Source organism: Ambystoma mexicanum, chromosome 5p (genome assembly GCF_040938575.1).
Source record: "Ambystoma mexicanum isolate Mex_15411 chromosome 5p, UKY_AmexF1_1, whole genome shotgun sequence".
Lineage (NCBI taxonomy): Eukaryota > Metazoa > Chordata > Amphibia > Caudata > Ambystomatidae > Ambystoma > Ambystoma mexicanum.
The window spans coordinates 410,843,297-410,868,440 of record NC_090930.1 but is presented as its reverse complement, the minus strand read 5'-3'; the positions used below and the strand labels follow the sequence as shown (position 1 = coordinate 410,868,440).

At 49.5% G+C, this 25,144-nt stretch overlaps 1 protein-coding gene across 3 annotated transcripts in view; it reads left to right on the top strand.

The window, feature by feature from the left end:
• The window catches only part of ATP11C (ATPase phospholipid transporting 11C), a 1,508,462-nt gene that overhangs the window by 534,708 nt on the left and 948,610 nt on the right, over positions 1 to 25,144 (top strand). For all 3 annotated transcript variants that reach the window (XM_069612799.1, XM_069612797.1, XM_069612798.1), the window contains exon 8: positions 18,574 to 18,624. In XM_069612799.1, coding sequence (XP_069468900.1) covers positions 18,574 to 18,624 — 51 coding nt within the window. The remainder of the gene's footprint in view (positions 1 to 18,573; positions 18,625 to 25,144) is intronic.

The following is a 25,144-nucleotide window of genomic DNA, read 5'->3' as shown; positions in this document are numbered from 1 at the left end:
AGTTTCTCGGTTTGACCATCAGTTTCCGGATGGTAACTGGTGGACAACCGAATTTCAATCCCTGCTGTTTTGCAAAAGGCCTGCCAGAATCACGAAGTAAATTGAGGTCCTCGATCTGAAACTATCCCATACGGTATACCGTGAAGCCGTACCACGTTTTGTAAAAACAAGTTCGCTAGTGTGCTGGCTGTTGGTGTGCCCTTGCATGGTATGAAATGAGCCATCTTAGTTAAATAGTCCACAACAACCAGTATAGCTGAAAACCCCTGACTTGGTGGTAATTCGACAATTAAGTCCAACGATACCGTGTGCCATGGTGCCGGAGGGGTTGGAAGGGGTTGCAACTGACCCGCAGGTTTCCTGTGTTCAGTTTTGTTCCTTAAGCAAGTTTCACATCTTGATATATATTGTTTCACATCTTTTTGTAAACTAGGCCACCAGAAATGGCGCATGATTAGCTCCTTGGTTTTCAGTGTTCCAGGATGACCCACGAAAGGGGAGTCGTGGCACCACCTGATGGCTTGTTGTCGAAGCGGTATAGTAGGTAAGTATAGCGCTGATTTGTAAAATGGCAACCCCTCCTTGATCGTTTGCTCTTGACCCCTGCTAGCCCATTGCACCAGATCATGCGCTGACATGGCCTTTCGGATTTTTTCAAATATGGCGTCTACCACCACACTTCCAATTATTCGTGCCGGGTCCACAATTGGTTTGGGTTCGTCTATGGTCTTTGATAGAACCGAATTTGCCTCCGGATACCTAGAAAGTATATCTGCCTTTCGATTTTCCACTCCAGGTCGATATGTGACGACAAAGTTGTATTCTGAGAACTGCATGGCCCACCTGAGCTGTCTCGGACTAAGCGCCCTGGCGGATTTCAAGAATTGTAAATTACGATGGTCGGTATAGATGGTGATAGGATGATGGGCTCCCATGAGGTAATGACGCCACTCGTCGAAGGCCACCTTAATAGCCAACAGTTCCTTGTCAGCAATAACATAATTTTGTTCAGCCGGTAGCAATGTTCGCGAGTAGTAAGCGACTGGATGTAATTGCCCATTGTTATCACGCTGTGACAGAATGGCACCCACTGCATAACTAGATGCATCGGTTTCAACGATGTAAGGCTTAGAAGGGTCTGGATGCTGCAGGACTGGTGCTGTCACGAACGCTTCTTTCAAAGTTCGAAAACTAGCCTCAGCCTTTTCGTTCCACTGAAAAGGAACTCCTTTTCGTAGTAGTTGTGTAATGGGTTGGACTTTCTTGGCAAAACCGTCAATAAACCAGCGGTAGAAATTGGCAAATCCCAACACTGTTTGAACATCCTTCACTGAACTTGGAGAGGGCCAGTTGGCAATGGCCTGCACTTTCTTTTGATCCATTGTGATGCCTTGAGGTGACAAGATAAATCCTAAGAACTCAACTGTGGTTTGATGAAATTGACACTTCTCAAGTTTGGCATACAACTTATGTTCCCGCAACCTCTGTAAAACAGCCTTCACATGGCCCTGATGTTCTGCAGCATTGTGAGAATAGATTAAGATGTCATCGATGTATACGATGGCAAAGACATCTAGGTAACCACGTAACACCTCATCTAAAAAGTGCTGGAATGCTGCTGGGGCATTACACAGCCCGAAGGGCATGACCTGATATTCGTACAGGCCAAACTTGGTCCGAAAGGCCGTTTTCCATTCGTCGCCCTCTCTGACGCGTACCAGATGATACGCGCCTCGCAGATCTAACTTCGTGTATACGGTGGATCCTCGTACTTGGTCCAACAACACAGGGATTAAGGGCAACGGGTAACAGTCTTTGATGGTAATGCGATTGATCGCTCTATAATCGATACACGTCCTCAGGTCTCCCGTTTTTTTGGTATGAAAAACAAAGGGGAGGATACTGGGGATGTAGAATGTCGTATGAAGCCGTTTGACAAGTTAGTTTCAATGTATTCCTTCAGGTGTTCTTTCTCGGCTTCTGTGAGTGCGTATATTCTGCTACAAGGTGGCACAGCGCCCGCCTCTAAGTCTATGCGACAGTCAAAAGGCCTGTGTTGTGGTAAGGTCTCGGCTGCCACCTTACTGAAGACATACCGATACTCCTCATACTCTTCAGGTAGAACCACATCTGTACTGCCTCCTATGAAGTGGGGACAACACTTCCCCACGCTACAATTAGCCTGGCAATACATTGACGAGAACTGTAGCGTACCTGCGGCCCAATCCACGGCTGGGTTGTGGAGTCTTAGCCAAGTTAGGCCCAAAATGAATCCAAATTGTGGTGCAGTAATCGCGTCAAACTCGATAATTTCTTGATGTCCCTTCCCACACTCTAGTTGCATGGGCTGCGTATGCTGGGTGATCGGGCCTGAAACCAACGGTGATCCATCCACTGACTTCACTTGTTCTGGCTGTTCTTTAGTCACCAACCAAAGTCCTAGTCTTTTCGCTACTTGATCGTCTACGAAGTTACCAGTGGCCCCGGAGTCGACCATAAATGACACTGGTATGCGCCTTCCTTGTACTTCCAGATGACCAGCCAGCATAATGTGAGCTGACGGAGTGTGATGTACATTTGCTAGCATCTTTGGGGTATCTTCAGATCCGCTCGCCCTCACCCCCCTCATGGACGAGCTGGCGCGTTTCCCAACAGTGTTCCTTTGGTGGGTGGTTTATTGGTGCATTCTCGGACGAAGTGGCCCGATTTTCCGCAATAGAGACATAATTTTTCTCTCCTCCTTCTCTCTTTCTCCTCTTTAGTCAAGGGGCCTCGTATGGTTTCAATCTGCATCGGTTCCTCGGTTCCCTTTTCAGATAACTTGGTGTTTTTTTGTTGATCCAGCCGAATCATAGGCTTATTGTCCCATTTACGACGGTCTTGGCGACGTTCACTTTGTCTCTGATCTAATCATAGTGCCAGATCAATCATGGTAGAACAGTCTTCTGGTTGGGGGTCTACTTGCGCTACTAAATCTTTCAGCTCCTCCCTTAGACCCTGATAGGATAGGGCCATTCTCTTTTCCTGGGGCCAATCGGTTTCTACTGCCAATCGGTTAAAGGCTGTGACATACGAAACCAAGTCTCTGCTTCCTTGCCTCAGCGTCAACAATTCTCGATCTTTAATCAATGTTGCAGCCCTGCGGTTAAATATTTTACCGAATTCATCCAAGAAGGTATCCCAGTTGTACAATAAGGCATCGTCCTTGCGAACCAGTGGTGTAGCCCAAGAAGCTGCATCCCCCGTGAGATAGGATATTACGAATGCTTTGCGAGCTTGTGCAGTCCTGAAAACTCCTGGCTTGGTCAAGAAATGCAACTGACACTGCATGATAAACTGGTTAAAATTCTGTGGGTCCCCATGGTATCTTTCGGGGGCAGCAAGAGGCAAAGATGGTTCAGTGGCTACCTGCACTTGTACTGGCGTTGGCGGGGGTTGTCTGGGCAAGGGCGTTGCTTTGGCCTGAGTCTGGATAGTCAGGGTATGGACTTGACCTGCTAAATTCTGATAGTCCTGCCTGGTTGCTGCCAATTCAGCCTTCAGGTCCTGGAGAAGGGCTACAACGTCTGCCATAATTGTGCTGCCTAGGCGCCGAAAGAATACGTGGGCTCGCAATTCTGTCAGATCCTCACTCCTCTTGACAGGCGCAGAGGCAGCACAAACTCCTCCCTCCCCATTGGGTCTTGGCACCTGGGAAATGGAAACCGCAGGCCACCGCAACCCTCTGGGAAAAGAGGGTTAGGGTTCGTTGAGTGGATGGGTAGAGGGAGTTCAGGACAACCGGAAAGAGGTTTAGGGAATCACAATGGATGGGCAAGGGGGTTTTAGGGAAACATGCTCCTCGACTCCAGTGCTCTTCTTGCTGATGGTTGTTGGCAGTGGCTATGCTCACACACACTCTCTCACAACCATCACTCTCTCAGAATTTCTCCTTTGGAGGCCTTTGTATTGGAGCCTCTAACCAACTTACACCTTAGGTTTGGTATTCTCTAGTGCTGCTCTGGTTTTCAAATTGCCTTCTCAAACATGAACTTCTCCCTCATTTCCTCATGAAGGCAAACTCTCCCAACATCACATTATATCGTGGTAACTCCCCACCAATATGCAGATTACAAGTTCCCCACCTCACCCTGTACAAGAGTAGCAAACAATAACATGCACACAAGGTGCTAAAACACTTAGCTCTGTGTTCTGTGGGAGTTCTAGGTCCTTCGGCCTTTTCGTGTTGATGGGCGTGATATGTCTCACCAATCCGATCAAACAACAAGCTGAAAATAGCAAAACAAAGTCAGTGCACGTGCGCGCGAAATTGTCGTTCCTAAGGAACGTTCCCTAAAGGGTTAAAGATTGTTAAAGGTGCGGTTGCTTCACCGCCAAGCTAACTCCAACTCTGGGTTAGTATTCATGCTCTGCATGCAAAATAGTTTAACTCGTCTTTTCGTGCTTCCGAAAATGTCAACACATTAATTCCACAGAGCGTAGCGCGTTTCCCTCCGACGGGATAAAACAGCTGTTCTAGGGAAAAGACGTGTACTTAGCTTTTCATGTACGCGGGGCCGGGGGTTGAGCTGGCGGGCGGTGCCCCGCGTAGGCGTGCCTGCAGGAGCTCGAGATACACGCGTCCTCTCTTGCCGATGGTCAGGATTGCGAGCGGTGCTTTCTGGGCGCGGCTCGCGCATGCGCAGTAGCGCGCGTGTGGTCCTTTTCCTCCCAGCAGGCCCGTGATGCGCAGGGCCTGCTGGGCAATGTAGTTTCTGGGCGGTTCTCCTTCCTTGGGCCTTTGTCCTGCAAAATTGAAGGAGAACACGCCTGGACAAGGTGGTTGGACTCCCCAGGGCCCTCTTAACTCTCCCCAGAACCCCCAAAACACTGCCAATTGCCCCAGCCCTGACAGCAAGCATCAAGGGGAACATCCACCAGATCTTGATGACAGCATCACCACAGTGTTTTACCTCGACAAGAGGCGATCTGTGTGTTATATTCGCTTGTGCCGGGAGGCCTTGTCTGTCTTAGCCCCAAGAAAGCTGATCTCCTTCCTGGTTCTCGATCTAGAGAGGGGGAATAAAAATAGGATGGAATTCACTTCCACAAGTGGGAGTAGCATCTGTAAGTGACTGTAATCACATTTGAATCCTGGGCTCATTCCGGTTCAATCCATTTGCCCTACAATCAGAACTACAAGTGTCCTCTGTTCTTTTCGAGTGAGGTTGCCCATAGAGGATCTGTTGGAGATGCGTTGGTTGTGGATTGGCACTTCGATCTCGCATCCTATTTCACTGATTGCTCTAGTCCTTTAACCACTGAGATGACCGATGTATAGCAGTTGATGGGGAGTATGTATTCGGATTTAAGTCTGATGCCTCAGTGAAATATTCAATATCTGTATAGCTATGGTTACGTTTCTGGGGATGTCCACCCTAGCTACTGTTGTAAGTAAGAATCAGGAGATGGATAAAGTGGCATTTTGGGTAAAGTTGTTCTTTATTTGAACACCACAAAAAAGCCTAAACTGTTCCTTTGTTTCTCAGTTCTACTCTTAAAGAAAATAAAGGAGTCTAAAATAGTGCTTGTCAGAATGTCCTCCAAAATAATCTAAGTCTGCCATCCAGAAATCTATCCATGCTACTGTTCACTATAAAGAACCTGGGGGCGCTCGCGACCAAGATGGGCGCTTTCTGTTGAGCTCTGCGAGTCGCCGGCTAACAGGGGGAAGATGACCACCTCACCCGCCGCGTGTGCCTCAGATATTTGCAGCGGGACACCTACCAGGACTCTTTGTGCACTGGCCGAGCAAACAAAAAAAGTGGGGTAGGCGGCAGCAGCGCAGTCCCTCGGCGGACAAAACTGCAGGAAGCACCTGGAGGCGAGAAGGGACTAGCGCTGATGCTGCTAGACTGGAGGGATTTCACCTGGGGTGCCAGCGATCACTAAGGGGAGCCCTACACTGGTGAGTCACTGGAGCGGATCATGCTCTGCACCCCGGGCAGTCCGCCCGAAAACAGCTGGTGAGGAGCGCGAGCCACAGGATTGGTGGTGCGCTCGGGAGACAACTGACAGCCCAGGGCCCACACTGCTGTAACATTAAAAGTAGGCCTGGTTTTGCCATGCTGGCCGGGCTGGTGAGGCAGAAGCTGGAGGGTCAGTGGGGGGCCCCATTGCTGAGGAATAAGTGGCACCAATTGCTGGAGGAGGAGGAGGGCCTCCTGGGATGATTGCGACCCGGCGCCCCCCCCCCCCTTGCTGAGCAAATTGAGCTGCTGACAACCCCTTGAACTTTATGGCCCCCTCTTCAGAAGAGTTGCCCCTCCCCGCCCCTCTGCAGGCCCAATTCCCATTACTGGTAAGCGCCTTGGTTACTGGTGCTGAGAAGCACATCCTGTACCTCCACAGGGGGTGCAGCGCTGAACTACTTGAAGCACCTAAAGGTACGGTTGAGACGTTGGGGGGAACAAGAGAAGACCCCCTTGGCTGGAGCACTTCATGGTAAAGGGAAATAAGTGGCAATCCTGCTTGCCATCCTCCCAGAAGGAGGGCCTGAGTAGTAAGGGAGAGAGGATGCTCTCACCCAGAGGCACCCCAGACAGACCTGGGCAGGCAGACCCGAGTGGAAATGGCTCGCAGCTTCCTGAGGGTGCCCCTGCATCAGAACTGAGCCTGGTACTGACTGAAATGAGATCCGGATTCGCATCCATCAACACTAAGCGAGATGGAATGGCATATAAGGTCAATCGCATGCAGGAGCGCAACGAGAAGGACAGTGGGCGGATATCTGAGGCGGAGCACGGAGTGGGGGAGGACACTAGCAGAGAAGTGACACAGGCGATCCGTATGCTGCAGAGAGGTTAAGGCCATCAAGGATAAGAACAAAGATTTGGAGGAGAGATCCTGCAAGAATAACATCCGGGTGGTGGGTATTCCGGAATCAGTCCTACAGCAAAATATGGAGGTCTTCATGGAAAAGTTAATCCAGGAAGTACTGCAGGCACCCCCATTGTCATCTCAGTTCTTAATCGAAAGTGCGCACAGAGTGTCTCAGCTGATCCCTAGGCCGGGCCAAAGTCTGCGTCCGGTCATTGCTCTCTTGCTGAATTATCGGGACATGATCCTCCGCAGAGCCCAGGAGCTTGGTGATTTGCAATACGATAACACCCGGCTGTCGTTCTACCCTGACTTTACCCCATTAGTTCAGAAGGCTTGTCTTTCTTTCCTGATGGCAAAGCACGCCCTGCGCGAGAGGGCTTTACAGTATGCTATGCTGTATCCATCCAAGCTGCGAGTTCACCATGAAGGAAAGGCACACTTCTTCATTGACCCTGGGGCGGTATATGCGGGGCTGAGGTACTACTGGTGGAGGGAACATGCAGTATTTGAGTTGGGAATTGACAGCCCTGGCAAACCGGACAGTTATGTGCCCTGCCAGACTAATGTGAATATGGGCAGGCACTGTTGGCGGGTTTAAGATTTGCTGACCATGTAATGAATCGGTCCAGAGGCTAAACTCTTTGTTGACACACAGGCTTCCTCCTGGAGGCAGGTGCAGTGTGTGGGCCCCCTTGGGTGGCAGAGTCTGGCGCCCCTGGGTCGTTGCACATCTAGGCTTATCAAAGTGGATTGGGGAGGGAGGAAGAATGTTTCACTGCTAGTTGTAGGAAGGCAGTGTGACTGGGGGGCGTAATAGGGGGACAGTTGGGATTGGGGGTGAAGGGAGGGGTGGGAAAAGGGGAGTGTTGGGGGTTACATTTGAAAAATGATTCACGTCTCTTGTGGGCAAGCCATTCTTGTGGTATGGGGTCGAGGTACAATGTCGGAATTAAGGAGTGTGGAGGCTGAACTAGACGGTTTGATAAAATTGGGCAACTATGACTAGTGGCAAACTTGTGAGCTGGAACGTGCGAGGGCTGAACAACCTGCGGAAAGCTCGAAAGGTTGTCCATTACTGTGAAAGACATGAAGCCAAGGTGGTTCTCTTACAGGAGACCCACCTGGTTGGTGGGGCAAATGAGGGGGTTGCCAGATCCTGGGGGGGCCTGCAGACACTATACATCCTATTCCAAGTACTCGGCGGGCGTTATGATATTGATACACAAGTCACTTAGATTTCACACCACGGAAACTACAGTGTACCCGCTGGGGAGGTTTGTGATTGTGTCAGGTAGCTGGACACACATGCCGGTTACGTTTGTGAATCTCTATGGTCCAATGTGGATGACTCCTCCTCCTGAGTCACTCCTATCTCGGTGCCATAAATACCTGAATACTAATATGATATGTGCTGGGGATCTCAATGTTATCTTAGACCCAGAAAGGGACAGATGGACGGGTGGTGCTCGTCCTCTTTCCCGGGCTGCTGAAATGGTGTGGAGGTGCATGTCTGAGTTGGAGTTGGTGGATGCCTGGCGGGTGCTACACACAGAGGGCAGGGAGTATTGTTCCGCTCGTCGGTCCATAATATTTCCTCATGCTTATATTACATTTTGGTAAATCCGCCCCTGGTACATATGATGACTGAATGCTCCCTTCTCCCGAGGATGTTGTCAGACCACTCGCCTGTTCTCTGGACCATAGACATGGGCGGTGAAGGCACCCCTAGACCCCTGTGGAGGTTTAACGCCTCGGCCTGTCTGATATAGTGTTTCAGAGTGAAGTGCTTAGACTTGTTCAGTTGTATTTTCAGGAAAACCTGGGGTCGGTGTCTACATTGGGCTCCACGTGGGAAGCCTTTAAGGTGGTCCTGCGTGGAGGGTGTTTGTCCTTGGAAATGACAGCGCTAAAGTTGATAAGGAGACAGTTGACCGAAGCAGAATTAGCAATTAAAGGCTATGGGAGGTAGGGGATGCCAACTCCAGGGCCGAGTTGTGCATGTGCAAAGCATTAGACTGATTCAATAACTTGGTAGATCGGGAGGTCACCTGGCACGGCCAGTGATGGCCTGGCGGTATGGGGAAGAGGGCAGGCCTCGTCGACTCCTAGCAGCAATGCTTCGTCGGGAAGGGGGCTCCATGTACATAGCTGTACGCACTGCGGGTGGCCGTGTGGTGGTGGAATCCGACGCCACCCTGGAAGCCTTTCGTGCATATTATGAACAATTCTAAGCATCCAAGGGAACCTTGGCTGAGGAAGACCTAGTGGGGTTTGTGGAAGAAGCATCCCTCCCTACGTTTGCACCTGAGGCAGTCGCAGATTTGACTAAACCGGTTACGCAACATGACATTTTAGCAGCAATATGAGTTTTTCCCACTGCTAAGGCGCCGAACACGGACGGTATAATGGCAGAATTCTATAAAGAATTGGGTCCAGAGGTAGTTAAATGCTTGCTGTCTATGTGGGAGGAGGCGGTGGTGGTGGGGCGGCTCCCCCTCCCAATGCGTGAGGCAGTTGTGTTTTTGATCCTAAAGCCTGAAAAAGACCCCCAGGATTGTGCTTTGTACTGCCTGATTTCTTTATTGAACCTTGACACGAAGATCTTTGCCACAGTGCTGGCTGACCGGCTACTCCCGTTCGTGTCAACTCTTATCCATACAGACCAGTCCTGTTTTATTCCTGGGAGGTGAACTTCGCTGAACTTGCGAAGACTTTTTGCTATACTAGCCCAGATTGACCCTAAAGCACAAGCAGTGGCAGCACTGCTAGATATGGAGAAAGCATTTGACTCAGTTGAGTGGATTTATTTATTTGTGGTTTTGCATCCGGTGGGCATCCTGGACTACTTTTTGAAGGCGGTGCACCTGTTGTACTTGGGGCGGACGCTCAAATAGGGTTGGGTGGGAAGCGATCCAGGCCCTTTGATCTGGGCCACGGGACCAGACAGGTCCCCACTGTTGTCGCCACTGCACTTTGCTTTTGCGATCGAGCCGCTAGCGGGCCGACTGCGGAGGTTCCACCTTACAAGGGGCTGGCGATGGATGGTACTAGGGAACTGATGTCCCTGTGTGTGGATGACGCGATTTTGTATTTTAAGGACCCGGCAGTTAACCTGCAGCCGTTGTCACAGGAGGTGGAGAAATTTGGCCAATGCTCTGGGCTTCAAGTTAACTGGTTGAAGTAGATTCTGTTTCCACTGAATGACTCTATTGTTAAGTCCCTTGACATAGGTGGGTATAGATGGGAACAGACCTCAGTGAACTATTTGGGTATACGGGTAAGCCGGAATGTTCGATCACTATTGGAGGACAACCACCTACGGTACCTCCATACTTTGAGGGCGAGAGTTTAAGGTTGGTGTAGACTCCCTCTGTCGCTAATGGGTCGAATAGCGATCACTAAAATGGTAGTGGTTCCCAAGCTTCTCTGCATCTTTCAAAATGTCGCTGTGTGGCCGGGGGTTGGGGGGGGGAGTTTCTTTGCTGAGGAGAAGACCCTATTGATTAATTTAGCATGGTATCCTCGGACCTCTCGGATCAGCTGGCACTTTGGTCCTTCCCTGGGACTGTGGTGGGGTCGGTGTACCGAACATGGAGCTGTACTTCCTGGCAGCGGAGATGCAATTCGCGACATATTGGATGCTGGGGGCCCGCCCCTATCCCCACGTACACATAGAAAAGTGCTCAGTGCGATCTTTCACACTACAAGGGGTCCTGGTGTCAAAGAGAGTCTTGGATAGCTGTAAATTAGTTCCTGTGGCATGCACAATGCACACATGAAAAGGATTCTGAGGCGATTGCGTGTTGCTATCCCCTTTGCCTTCAGTTATGGAATCTTGAGCGTGTGTCACTGATGTGTTACTTATGACACCTTGGTTCAGAAATGGAGGAGCGCAGGGATAGAACACATGGCCGATTTATACCCAGATGGGATGTTTGTCTCTTTGGAACAGTTCATTGCCAGAATAGGGGAGGGGTTCCATTGTAGGCTACAATATTTTAGAATCTGGGCCACTTTTAAAGATTGGTCCCCAGCTTTTCCTGCCATGGCTCCCAAACTCCTGTTATTGCAAGATATACTAAGGTCTCCCTCCGCCGTGCGGGTTGTCTCCATGTTGTAAGGGCTCATCCAATGTGACTCTCCGCAGGGGGTCCTGAAGTGTAGGCTGCGTTGGGAAGATGATGCTGGGGCTGGATTCACAGATAAACAGTGGGCGATGTTCTGCGATCGAACACATAGTGGGGCGTTTAACACAAGGCTACAGCTGATCCAACTTAAGACCCTGCACAGGACATACCTTGCCCAAGCTCATCTTCATTCGTTTAACTGCACAAAGACTGAGAGATGCCCAAGATGTAATGCTGAATCTGCTGATTTTATTAACCTGCTGTGGTTGTGTACTAGGCTGCAGGAATTGTGGGAGGGGGTGGTGGAAGCGGTCTCATGTATGTGGAGCCGAGAAGTACTCTGTGAACTGCTGGTGTTGAATGTTTGGATGGCTCCCGGGAGAACCTAAAACACTGTTGGAAACTACTGACAACATGTATGATAGATGCATGGAAAGGCATTCTCCTGCGATGGACCAGCTACACTCCCCCAGCAATGCAGTCCTGCCATGAGGATTTAGCCTCGCTCAGTGATACAGACAAAGAGTATGGGGCTATATTCGGCCAGTTGAAAAGACCCAACAACATTTGGGGACCCTTCGTGACATACCTGCTGACGCAGCGTGCTGTGTTTAGGCCAGAAGAGCCTGGGCCTGTGTAGCAGGTAACTGACTAGTCGATTTGCTAAGCAGAGCAGTCATAGTGTCGCCATTGGGGCCACACGTGAACCAGGCCACATTAAGATATTCAACGGACTCCCTTGCTGTTCCTACTCTGGCAAAGTTACTGTCCTAATGATCATATTTTGCTTTTTCTCTGTACTGTCGTATTTTAAATGGTCTGAGACGTGAATCAGTTAATAAAGTTTTTAAAAAAGAAAACTGTAAAGAACCGAACTTTAACAAAGGTACAATAAGGGCCTTTTGCCCAAACAATAGATTGGTTGCTGGTTACTGACCCCACCGTGATGTCTCTTTATCATAAAGTGGTTTCTTACCCCATTGCACAGTTCAAGCAAATGCACAAAATGTCTCTTCCAGCTTCCCCTCATCTGGTTGCATATCAGTCTTTGGCCAATCTCTCTCCCTGGATTGCCAGGCACTTTCTCAGTCTCAGGTCATCTTCCACTCTTGTAACCCCTTGTTCTCTCCTTAGGCTTCCTATGAGTCAATCTTGTGGTGTTTTCTGCACCCGGCTACCCTCTGGTTTTTATCCCTCTGTGGCTCTCGGGTCTCACGCCCTTACTTAAGTTTCTCAGCCCACCTTGGGGCCTGGTTTCTTTAACCCCACCTTGGGGTTCGGATTTATCTCTCCCTGCCTTGGGGTCTGGCTGCTCTCATCTTGCCTTGGGGATCTGGTTGCTCTCACCCCATCTTGAGGGCAGGCTGCTCTTGCCCCGGCCTTGGGACTGGCTGCTCTTGCCACCGCCTTGGGGGCTGGCTGCTTTCTTCCCCCACCTTGGGGGCTGGCTGCTTTCTTCCCCCACCTTGGGGGCTGGCTGCTCTTTTCCCCCACCTTGGGGACTGGCTGCTCTCTCCCTTCTCCTTGGGGGCCGGCTGCTCTCTCCCCCACCTTGGGGGCTGTCTGCTCTCTCTCCCCCTACCTTGGGAACTGGCTGCTCTCTCCCCCTAGCTTAGGTACTGGCTGCTCTCTCCCCCTAGCTTAGGTACTGGCTGCTCTCTCCCCCTACCTTGGGGGCTGGCTGCTCTCTCCCCCTACCTTGGGGGCTGGCTGCTCTCTCCCCCTACCTTGGGGGCTGGCTGCTCTCCCCCAGCCTTGGGGGCTGGCAGCTCTCTCCCCCGCGTTGGTGGGCTGATGGCTCTCATCCCCACTTTGGCCGGTTGCCCTGTTGCTCTCAGCACCGCCAAAAAAAACAGACCTCCCCCCAACCCTGTCTTGGGGTCGGGGGGTCTGGTTGCCCTCACCCCCGTCTTGGGGGGAGTCTGGTTGCCCTCACCCCTGCCTTGGGGGGGGGTTTGGTTGCCCTCACCCCTGCCTTGGGGGCGGTTGGTTGACCACACCCATGCCATGGGGGGTCTGGTTGTCCTCACCCCTGCCTTCGAGGTTGCGGGGGGGGGGGTCTGGTTGCTCTCACTCCCACTTTGGGGGGGGCTGGTTGCTCTTGCCCCTGCCTCCTGGTTGCTCTTGCCCCCGCCTTGGGGGGGCCTGGTTGCTCTTGCCCCTGCTTTGGGGGGTGGGGGGCTGGTTGATCTCACTTTGCAAACTGGGTTACCCCTAAAGTGTATTCATGCGCCCATTCATTTGAAAAAGGAATCACACAAAGTTTGTTTTTGATTCAACAGTGTAGATTTATGTAGAGATTCAGTGCTCTTTAGTGATGACACGTGTTTCTACGTATGCAACGTCTTTTTCAAATCAGGGCCAATGTGAAACTTCGCTTTAAATGTACTTAGCAGCTTTCTTAACCAGTCATGGGTTAATCACTATTTTCCTCCGTCCTCTCAAGATTATGCCTATCCGTCCTCCAAGCAAACCCAGTTTGCAAATTGCCCCTTCCTAATGGAGTAGAGGAATCAAGGACTCCATTGTTACCCCCCTCATTTTTCATGCGACCTTCCAAATTTCGAGTACGTGTTTAAAGAGGGCGCAGAGTTCTATGTTCCAAGTACCTCAAAACAGATTCCTCATAATTTTCACTAGTTGATCTCTCCCCTGCCTTGGGGGGTGGGGTCTGGTTGCCCTCGCCTCACCTTGGGGGGGGTGACTGGTTGCCCTCGCCTCTGCCTTGGGGGCAACTGGTTGTTCTCGCCCCCCTGCCTTGGGAGGGGGGTGTCTGGTTGCTCTCGCCCCTCTGTCTTGGGGCGGTTCTGGTTGCTCTTGCCCCCAGCTTGAGGGGGTCTGGTTGCCCTCACCACCACCTTGGGGAGGTCTAGTTGCCCTCACCCCTGCCTTGGGGGGGGGTCTGCTTGCCCTCATCCATGCCTGGGGGGGGGGGGTGTATGCTTGCCCTCATCCCTACCTTGGTGTGAGAGGTCTGGTTGCCCTCAACCCTGCCTTGGGGTGGAGGGGATAAGGTTCCTTTCACCCTGCCTGGGGGGGTATGCTTGCCCTCATCCCGCCTGGGGAGGTGGGGGTGTCCGATTTCTCTTTCCGCCCTCCCCACTAGAAGGCCAGCGTACCTTTATCTCCATGCAGTGTTCATCTGGGCAGGAGGTCACGTAGGCCGACGTGGTTTATTCCTTCCGACTTCCTCCAGGTGTTCCATGTCGGATGAAGCTGGCGCTCCCTTCCTGCGTTCCTTTGGTGTTGCACCGCTTGTTCGCTGCTCCGGAGTTATCCACTGCAGGAGGCTCTTGTGGGGCCGGTTTCTCTGCTCCGGGCCCAGCCTAGTTTGCTGAGCGATCTGCGGGTTGGCCGTGTGCCAATCCAACATGCCAAGCATATGCTCGCTTCTCTCTGCCACATCTCTCGGGGGAGGTCTTCTCCTCCTGTGCAGCTCTGCAGGCTTCACTCCTCTTTAGGTCCAATGTTGATTGGGTCTTTAACCTCCATGCAACGAGGGGTTGGGCTTATCTCCCATTCACAATTCTAAGTTGAAGATGGTCCAGGGTTACAGGAATCAGTGGTAAATAAAACTCCTACTCAGCCCCACACTACTCCTCCTAAACTAGCAGTGATCCCCATCATAAAGTTGAAGCAGATATAGCCCAGCCCGACAGTTGGACCCCCTTTGCCTTTGGGTAGCACTGGCTGAGGACAGGCTATGCACTTCAGGAGGAATATGACCTAATACAGAAGCAGGCCAACTGAAGTAACACAACGAAAGAATGTCCACTGAAGGTGCTATGACTAGCAATACAAACAAACAAATAATATGATTCTCCTCTGGAAAGGAAAACACAAAGAATGCAGACTTAGGAATAAAGGGGTACTCTGTGTTTGAAGACCGCCATGTACAGGCAATGATTTCAGGAGCAATTATCAACGTTACAAAAGATGTCTTTAAAAAGGTAGAGAGTGGGGACGTGAAAGTCACAAGGGCCAATTAAAGCATGTCAGGGGACAGACCCACCATCAGTACCCTCTTTTCTTGCTTTTCCGGCTTTTTGGTAACAAACTCGAAGCTTTCTGGCCCAGCTGCATCAAATCAGGGAGTGGTGTTAATAGGATCTAACAGTGTGTTACGATTCGGCAGTGGCAATGGCTCGCAAGTTGAAGATGCTGGGAAACAGCGGGTGATGATGTGTCAGCGACACTGAAATACTCTGCAACCTCGGATGGGAGAAGCAAAGACGTGCGTTCAGTGGTGAATGGGCCCAACTAGCTCAACACATTATTGTGGTACTGCAGCGGTGTCAGCTTTAGGCTCAAAGAATCTGGTAACCAGGCAGGCAGTGTGAGATGGGGACGCTCAAAGACTCAGCGGGTTTCAAAAATGGAGAGAGCTAAACTTATTTGTTGGCATTAAGCAAAATTCTTGAGATGAGTAAGGCGGTTCAGCGTTAAGTTTAAAATCACTAAATCAATTCCCTTGCAGCATCTTGGTCGGCATCAAAGGTGCCCAAATCGGCATCGAAGCTGGATGGAGATGGAGTGAGAGCCAGCAGTCACTTCCTCGGTTCTTTGGTTTTCGGGGTACCCTGACCAGGGTCTCTAGGAGCAAGCTATGTCCATTCTTCTGCATTTCCTAGCCAGGAGGTTAGACAGCACTTCCAGCGCTCTATCACCTCCAGTTAGCAGGTTTCTGGGTGCAAATGGATTCACCTGCAGGAGGTCTCGTCCAGCCATCAGATCACCCCAAACATTCTCTTGTGATATTTAGGAGGGAGAAATTGACTCTTCCTGAGAAATTATGGTATTTACTTACATAGCAGAGGACTTGGGAGCAGATTGTACTCCCAGCCAGTTTCAGGCTGTATTCGTCTTCTTAAGTGTCCGAAGAGCAATCAACTAAGGGGAGGGGTTCTCGCCCTTTTATAGGCAAAAGCCCACAGAGGATTGGTTCCCTTCTAATCTCCTGTACGGTATCCAATCCTGACTGCTGTTTCTGAATTTACTTGCCTGATGGTATCAGACCCAGAGTGCTTTGTCTGCAGGAAATGGGCAGGGGGATAGGCAGTACGAGAGCCCTTGAACATCCAAGATGGTAGATCCCCTCTGTAACTGGAAAATCCTCTCCTGGCCTACTCTAGTCTGCCCCCTTTCTCTGTCTGCCTACATCAATGTGACTGTTAATTAGCATCTTGTTGTGACTTCACTTGGCCTTGCAGTGTGTGTCCTTTGGAGTACTGGATTATTCTTGCCATGCAGTTCCTCCCTTTCTGGAAGATGTGAACCCTTTCACAAGGAAAACAAAGACTTTTGCTGGGACCAAATCCAAATGATTTGTTTTGGGGGCGAAAGTTTGTCCTATACAGTAAATACACCAGGGCCCCGAATAGGAAGGTCACAGATATCCAAACTTATAATAATATGGCATCAGTAGGTTTTGGACGATACAACTGTAACGTCCCAGAGATCACCATGTAATAACTAAACATGACTGATATATTTAGGTTTGTCATCTGCTACCAGGCCCACAATTACATTACATATTTTTGGATCAGGATTGCCCACAGTAAAAAGGCAGTTACGTCTTTTCTTACTTACTCAACTGGGGGACAACGTTCAAATCAACAAAGCTTTTTGCTTTACACTTCAGGAAGACATGCAGGCTTTTCCACTCTTTGGGGTCCTTTCTGAACTTCAAAAGATCCAGTTGGTTGCCACAGTCCTGGATCCTCATTCCGGCAATGCTTTCCTGCTTCCCTAAAGAAAGGGAAGATCAGAGAGCTGCTGCATTGCGCTGGTATTTACGAATCTAAGTGATCCGGCCGCGGCTGAATTTACCGCAGCCGGAACATTCGTATAAGAAAGGTGCGAGCTACCAAAAGTTTGCACCTTTCTCATGCGAACACACTTACATACTCACACCCACACACACAACACACCCATAACACACTCCCCCATCCACACCCCCAACATAAACATACCCTACTTACCTTCTTCTTTACGCTGGTTTCCTGCGGCGCCAGTTCCCTTTCACTTCCGTGATCGGGAACCGGTGCCGCAGGGTCCTTTACATTTCTTTTTATTTACGGGGGCTGCAGGGGTTTCCCCCGCAAACCCCGCTCACTATACTATAAAGTATAGTGAGCGGGGTTTTACGGGGGACACCCCCGCAGCGCCTATGTTTTTTTGGTTTTTTTGCGGGTGTGCTGCGGGGGTGTCCCCGCAACACCCCACTCACTATACCACACAGTGTATTGAGCTGGGTGTTGCGGGGGACACCCCCGCAGTCTTTTTTTTTATACTTACCTATAATGCTACCACCAAAGGTTCGAACTTTTGGTGGTAGCATTTTCGGACTTTTAGTCCATGGGAACTTTTGGATGCGCTCCGTTCGACCGCATCCGGTATTAACGATGCTCTGCAGGAACACTTGTTTCCTTTCTGGAATATTACCCCTTTGAGATCACCGAATTGGCTGGGTGAAGAGATTAGGAGCCTCGAAAGAAATCCATAAGGGCTCTAGAGCCATGTACAATGTACTGAAGGGGCTCAAGCAGGAAATGCATTGTGGGTAGAGATGGCTGTCTGTGCAGGACACCAGAGGGCAGTCTTATTGAAGGTAGGATTTCCAAGAGCAAAATCAGCTAATTAAAAAGGGGATCACATTGCTAGGAGCAATACTGTTTACCACACACATCAACATCTGTAGCAGATGTGACAATGAGCCATCTTATTGCAGATCATAGCAATACCAGAATTCTACACCTTTACAGCAAGTAGATAGCGTGGGAGTGACCCGCCTTGAAAGCCCCACTCTTAGTGTGGGCCTGATGCTTATCTTTGAGTCCCATGCACACCTGCTTTGGAAGTTGGACCGTGTGCTTCTGACCATCAGAGAAGCAGATTGTAGCCCTCTTCAGGTGAAGCCAAATATGACAGAGAGCAGAGCGGCCAAGTAGTATCAGCGGCCCCATGGGTGACTATCACTGTGGTGCAGGAGAAACTATAATCCGGAGGCCCTGTAATTTACATGCAAACCAGTCTTCCATAGTTTCCTTCCACGTTTGTGGCAGTGGGAAGCTGGAGTCAGCTGCAAATTGATTAGGGCAGGCATAAAGGGGATTGGGAGAAACAAAAGGGTATTCAAACCTACTGCACTTTCTGTTAGGGTTAACATCCGACTTTTTCCCTGGAATTTTATTTGATTATTTGATTGTTTTATTTTTTTATTTATTGATTATTTGTATTGCGCACTATACATCAAAAAGTGTCGAGAGGCGCATCTGTTGCTGCAGTTCTATCCATGGTAAGCAAATGCATTTTGTAGGAATTTAACAAAACTATGTAAACAAAGAACATTGTGGCCTCATGCAGGGACTTGGAGATATTTAATAAGAAATTGTTATTTTACCTACCAATAGACATTTTCACAAACTCTATGTCTTAATGTTGTTGAAGACAAATCCGCAGGGCTTAACGTGCACGTATGTTTTGGGGGTTGGATGGAAATCTTTGTTTGCACAGGTTTTTTTAACTCTGACTTTGACGATGTTGGAAACTTTAATGAATTGCTTGCATAAAAATCTTGTTGCAGGTTTGTTGGACGAATGAACATCTATGAAGACAACCAAACCATCACTGCAAGGTGAGCCTGATGCAAGGTTGGTCAAGTACACAGATCTTGTCGTGACTGATGGTTCATATTTAGGTAAACCTGCTTGTCTCATGACAATAGCTTTGCAGGTGTGTGTTGAGAAATGGTTATTTGGAGGCTAGTGTCTAGTTCACCTCCATGTTTATGTAGGCTGACATATGTGTGTATTTTGTTTACATGTTCCTTGATCCCTCCCTTACGCCTTTTTTTTTTGCATTTCCTTTACTGCAATATATTTTTGTGAACCTCTGTGGAGGTTGGTGTCTGCAAGTGTAATTCTGCCGTCATCCTTGCCAGTGGGGGCAGGGATGCATGTTTTCTGACTTCAGTAGTGCATGCCACATGACCGTGCAGGAAAGGATGGACACCTGGGCTTCTATTGAACCGCAACTGCCTCAGATTAGTCAGCGAAGTGTCCTCCCCCTGCACCTCACCCCACCTGTGGGTACCTAAAGACTAGAAAAGGTGACGTTTTCCCTTAAACTACTGATTGCACTTTTTGTTAAATTAGCACTTCAAATACCCGTGTATTGCATTAGTCGATGGAAACTGCATTGCTGTTGCTTTGACTGACGGGGTTTTCTACCTGCATTGGTGCCCTCTGCTAAGTCACATTCCTGTCCTCCACATTTTGCATGCTTGTCGCTGTCTGACAGGTAGTTAATCCACCCTATGGTATCCCCTCCAGGAAGGATAAAGACGGACCACATTCCAGCGTCTCCGGCAAAAAGGAGGGTCGCGGTAGCCGTATAGAGCCCTCTCTAGTGTGCCCTACAAGATCGAGTACACAATTATTTCGATAAAGCCCTACACCACACTTTGTGAAATCATCCTTCATCAGTGACTTTTGAGTCTCTGTTCTCAAAGCCTGTCTCCAATCGTTAACATGTTAATTTCGCCCAAGATGTTGACCTGTGCATCCGCTTCTGTTCGTTCGCATGGACGGTCCACGCTATTCAATGCTAGGTGGCTGCATTCCTTCTTTTCATCTGTGCATCCACATGTCTTAATCTTACTGGCATTGCTCTTTTCACACAAGTAGATGCTTTATACAGACGCCAACTGTCTGCTCTTTCCATGGATGCAATCGTGTCTATTTGTATGCGCCCATGCAAATATAAAATAATGACTTTCATGCAAGTGCTTTTCATTTGTCTTTCTTGTGTGGTGGTAACATGGCCTTTTAAAAGCTGGCTGGTCCTCGAGCCACACCGCAACTCTGCATTTGTGTTACTCCATCGTGCGTGTGTTGCTTATGGCGTTACAATCCAGCTCAGTGGCGCAACACAAAATGTAGGGGCCCCCCTGCGAGCCATGCTGAGGGCCTCACCCCCCCCCAACTCAGCAACAAATCACGGGTCACGCCACACTCTGGGCCGGCCTAGATTATCACGCTTGCGCAATACTCACGAATGTGCTGTTGAATGGGTATGCCGCACACTGCACTAGGAAAACGATATAAATATGTGTTTTAATGCAATATACCGCACAATTTCTGAGAAAAATTGGCTAAAAAGCCAGAGTGTTTGCAATGGTTTTGTAGGGTAACACCAATCCAATACATGCAGGTCACCAACAGTGCACAGAAAGATTAATGCTTTGCTATTAAAAATGCTGTCCCACCATGAAAACATGTCCAACTGGCTGCACAATGTAGACCAGTGTAATAACATTACAGTAAAGCATGCCAGGCCATATTTAGATATACCTAGACTGGTTGCACCAAATGCCATTCGAAGCAGTTAACACTCATCAAGAAGAGAACACACCTTCAAGCCTGCGTCTCTGTGGCCTCTTACAACATAGCCAAACTCTTTAAAATCTGTAAGTAACTGGTCAATCCTGTTGCGGTCTTTACCTCTCCTGTTCCCTCCCATGCCCTCTGTTTGGCTCTGTTCTCTCACTTCTACGTTAAAACCTAGCACAATCAGTCCCCTATCTCCTTTTCCGCTCCCTCTTCCTCTCTTGGTCCCCCAGTGGTCAGCTCTATTTCTCTTCCTCCTTTCTCCTCTTTCTCCTTTCTCCTCTTTCTCTCTGACAATACCTGATGAGGTTTCTAGACGAGTAACGATTTTTGAAAGTGTTGTCCAAACAGGTGCTCCCCTGCTCCTCTAGAACCATCAAGGACCATATTGATACACTCGCTCCAGCCTTGGCTGATTTCTGTAATCACTCTTTCACCACTGGAATGTTCCCCTCTACCCTTAAGCACTCTTGTGCACCCACTCTTCAAGAAGCCGTCTGCCTTTCCTGCGTGCCTGGAAAACTATCGGCCAATATCCATCACCCCTTTCCTGGGCAAACTGTTGGAAAAAAACTGCCCATCTTCCAGTTTACTCTTCACACTGAATCTGTTGGTTGTCTCCATGACCATCGGTCTGGCTCCAGAGCTGCCAGAGGCATGGAAACTGTTCTCCTGCATACCTGTGAAAATCTGCTCTCTAACCTGGATTACAACATTCCTTCTGTCCTCATCCTCCTTGATATTTCCTCTGCTCTCAAGACGGTCAACCACGCCATCCTGATTAATCGACTCCATGAGAACATGGACATCATGGATCAGGCCCTTGTGTGGCTGACCTCTTCCCTCCCAGGTGCACCTTAGTCCCTTTCTCTCTGCCACATCTTTCTATACCTGTGGCGTTCCCCAGGGCTCCATCCTCTCACCCTGGTTTTTCAACCTCTTCTTGGCCCCTTTGGCCCACCTGATCTCGACCTTCTCCTCTTATGCAGATGAGACACAGCTTTCCTTCATGCTCCCCTCAGACACCTCTCTCTCTCATCCCTGACTGTCTATCCGCGATTCAAGATTGGTGCGCATCCACCAATCACTCCCTTAATGCCAGTAAAATGGAGATCCTTCTCATTGGGACCTCTGCCTCTGCTTTCCTTCTCGCACTCTCTCCGCCCACCTTGGGCCCTCTTCTTTCGCCTTCCTGCGAGACCAAAAACTTGGTTGTCATCTTTGACTCCACTCTCTCTTTCTCTCCTCACATCTCGTACATCACCAAGAAGTCCCACTACCAGCTGCTCCTCCTCAAAGGGACTCTTCCCTTTCTCAATTACCCCCAGAAGCTCACTGTCTACAGAGCCCTGGTTCTCTCTAGGCTGGACTACTGCAACAGCCTCTTTCTCAACCTGCCTTCCTCTACTCTCTGCCCTCTGCAACTAATATAGAAGAGGACTGAGAGACATCCTTGGCCTCAAGCCCAGGGATCATATCTCCCCAGCCCTGAAATCTCTCCACTGGCTTCCGGTTACTGAAAGGATCAAGTCCAAGACCCTTTGCATTGTCCACAAAGCTTTCTGGTCAAGGACTCACACTACATCTCTCGCTCTCTTCCAAAATACCTACGCTCAGCTACCTCCAACTCTCTAAGGGTTAGACACTTCCCCATGCAGAGAGTGGGGGGTAGCGCTCTCCTATGCAGGTGCCTCCCTCTGGAAAGGCCTCCCTGCCCCTTTCAAACTTGAGCCGGACCACCTGAAGATCCGGAAGCAGCTCAAAACCTTCCTCTTGTCCTCTGCTTTCCCTCTCTCCCTCTCCTGCTGGCCTACCAGACCTACCTGTCTGCTGTACCGCCTGGTTGCTGGGCTATCCTCAGAGTCTCACTGGGTACCAGGCTCTTTCTTGATCAGTCACCCTTGCGCTGCCTCTAGGCCTACCACATACTTAGGGGCTGTACCTGTAACCCTACAGTCCCTTGTTCTCCTTGCAGTACCCAGAGCTGCACTGCCCTGGCTGCACTTCAGATAATTGCTGCCCTGTTTTTCCCTCCCCTCTTCCTTGCACTTCACCCCCTCCCCTTCACCTTGCACTTCTCGTTCTCACACCTGCACGATCTGAATGACACAAGGCCTAGTAAGATTGTTTGTCTTGTCCTCCCTCTATCTTCCCTCCCGTGTCTTGTCGCACCTCGAAACACTTGTGTACAGGCGCGTTATAAATGACTTATATCACATCATTTTATCACAGAGTCCAAGAAAAATATACAATGCCCCAGTAAGAAATGACTAGTCTAGCAGCACCGAAATGCCAGTCTAGCCAGGTAATTACACTTAGCAAGACTGCTTTATCAGAAATGCCCAGTTATAAAATAAGTCAAAGTAAACTGAGGAATGACTAGACTGGCTGCACCAAAATGCTTCTCTAGCCACTGATACCACATATCATGCCTGCTTAGCCTCGACATGGACAACCATTATGATATGTCGCACAATCCCGCTCCCATCCCCACACACATCCCCTCTCCCTCCCACCCACTACCCCAACCTCCAAAATCAGCTCCTTGGCCCAGAATTACCTCCACATCCCTCTTCCTTGTCCCAGAGGTTACATATGAGGCTCCTTCACTCATAGGTAAGTACTGGGATGAGGAAGGGTGGGACTAGGAGTAATGAAGATAACGGGTAACTAAGTCAGGCATTATCTCCATGTACCTGTACCTCATCCCAGTACTTGTGTATGAGGCAGAATGCCTCTCACACAAGCAGTGGGACGAGGAAGAATAGGGCTAGGAGTAATGAAGATTACCAATAAGTAATCAAGGCATTAATTAAGTAGTGGTGCAACACCGTTGAGTTGATTGGGATTCAGCACTCCTCCCCCCGAAATGTTGGGCTATGTTGGCTCGACCTGGCTGACCTTCAGAGCAGTTGCTAGACAGAACAGGACACAGGTGTTAAACAGCACCTGGGTTTTGCTCTTAACATTTCCCATGCACTTGCGCGTTCTCATTGTCACTGGGCCTAGTAAGATCGCTGTTTTGTTCTCCCCTGTTCCCCTCCCTTGCCGCACTCTGAAACACTTGTGTACTAGCGCGATAGAAATAAAAGACCATATCTTATCATATCATAACAAGAGCCCAGCAATTAATAACATAAAGCATTTCACTGTTAGTACCTGCATTCAAATGCCAAATTCTTTAGCCAATTGAAATCGTGATGTGGGTTTAGTACTTGCATGCCAGGGGAAAGATTGGCAGGGTAGAGAGGGAACAGGAGACCACTCAATTCTCGCAGCAGTCCATAGGTGGGAGCTTCAAACCTTAAAGGGGAGAGTTAACTGCTTGTAACATTGAAGCTGCACTAGAATAGTCTCATTAAAATGCGTAAAGAAATTGGATGCCCCCACACAACTAAGTTTGCCCCTCGCCCACCGCCCGTGAAGTTAACACCTCTCCCAACATTTGAAGGGTTAGCCCCCCAAAATGTAGGTTTTGTTGCACCCCTGAACACAAGCACACAAATCATTCACCATATACACACATGCACACCCAGCCATCCATACATTTAAGTGTGCACCCTTTCCCCATACACTCACACAGGCAGCCACCTATACATTTAAGTGTGCACCCTTTCACCATACACTCACACACGCACCCGTCATGGGGTTAAGGGTAGCCCTATTACTTCAAAAAGAAATTTGGCCTCATTATGAGTTTCGCGGTAGCTGTGGCTGTAACACAAGCACGGCTGCCGCCAAACCCATGATTTTACCGGTACCCACGAATGGGTAATTACCGGGTCATGCCGAGATTGGTGGACCCGGTAATTGCCCATTCGCAGGTGCCAGTAATAAGGGACTCCCCATCATGGGAATGGGGAGCTCGGATGCACTGGCACTGTTCATAACGGTGCTGGTGCATCCACGAGTGGTGCTCGCGGGTGCCGCAGAGCAAGACCAGCGAGCATAACTCGTAGTATGGCGGTACGGTCACAACAGTGCCGGTAAGCTTACCGGCACCATGGTCACCGTACCTCCAGGGTCGTAATGAGGCCCATTGTTTCTTTTTTAAGTCACGTTGACTTCATAAAGAAGTGATTTCCTTTAAGGACTGAACCATAACGGAAATCATTTCTTTATGAATGCATAGTGACTTCAAAAAGATACTGGGGGTCATTATGACCCTGGCGGTAGCCGTGCCAGTAAATAATGGAGTCATGAATTTTCCGGTACCCGGGAATGGGCAATTACCGGTGCATTACAGCCCTGGCGGACCTGTTAATTGCCCATTCCTGGGCGCCGGAAAATATTACTCCCCATTCCCATTGAGTCCAATGGGACTCAATGGGATGGGGAGGCCAGATGATGGGGAGGTCAGACATGGCGGCTGAAAGGCACCCGGTCGCAGAACTCGTAGTTTGCTGGTCCTGAAACAACGGTACCGGCAAGCTTACTGGTACTGTTGTTTCCAGACCGGCAAACTCATAATGAGGCCCACTGTTTCTTCTTGAAGTCATAGGGCTTCCCCACCCCATGACATGGAGGCCACCACCCTAGAGTCTTCCATTGCATGGGTTGGGGGGATCCCTCGGACTTCAAAAAAGAAAGTTTCTTTTTGTAGTCACTCTGCCTTCATAAAGACATTATTTCTGCTACAGGAATAATTTCTTTATGAATGCAAAGTGAAATCAAAAAGAAAAAAATCTTTTTGAAAACAAAATATTTTTGAAAATAAATTTTCATTTTTTTTCTTCAATTGGGGCCCCCTCCCAGGACATGTGCTGG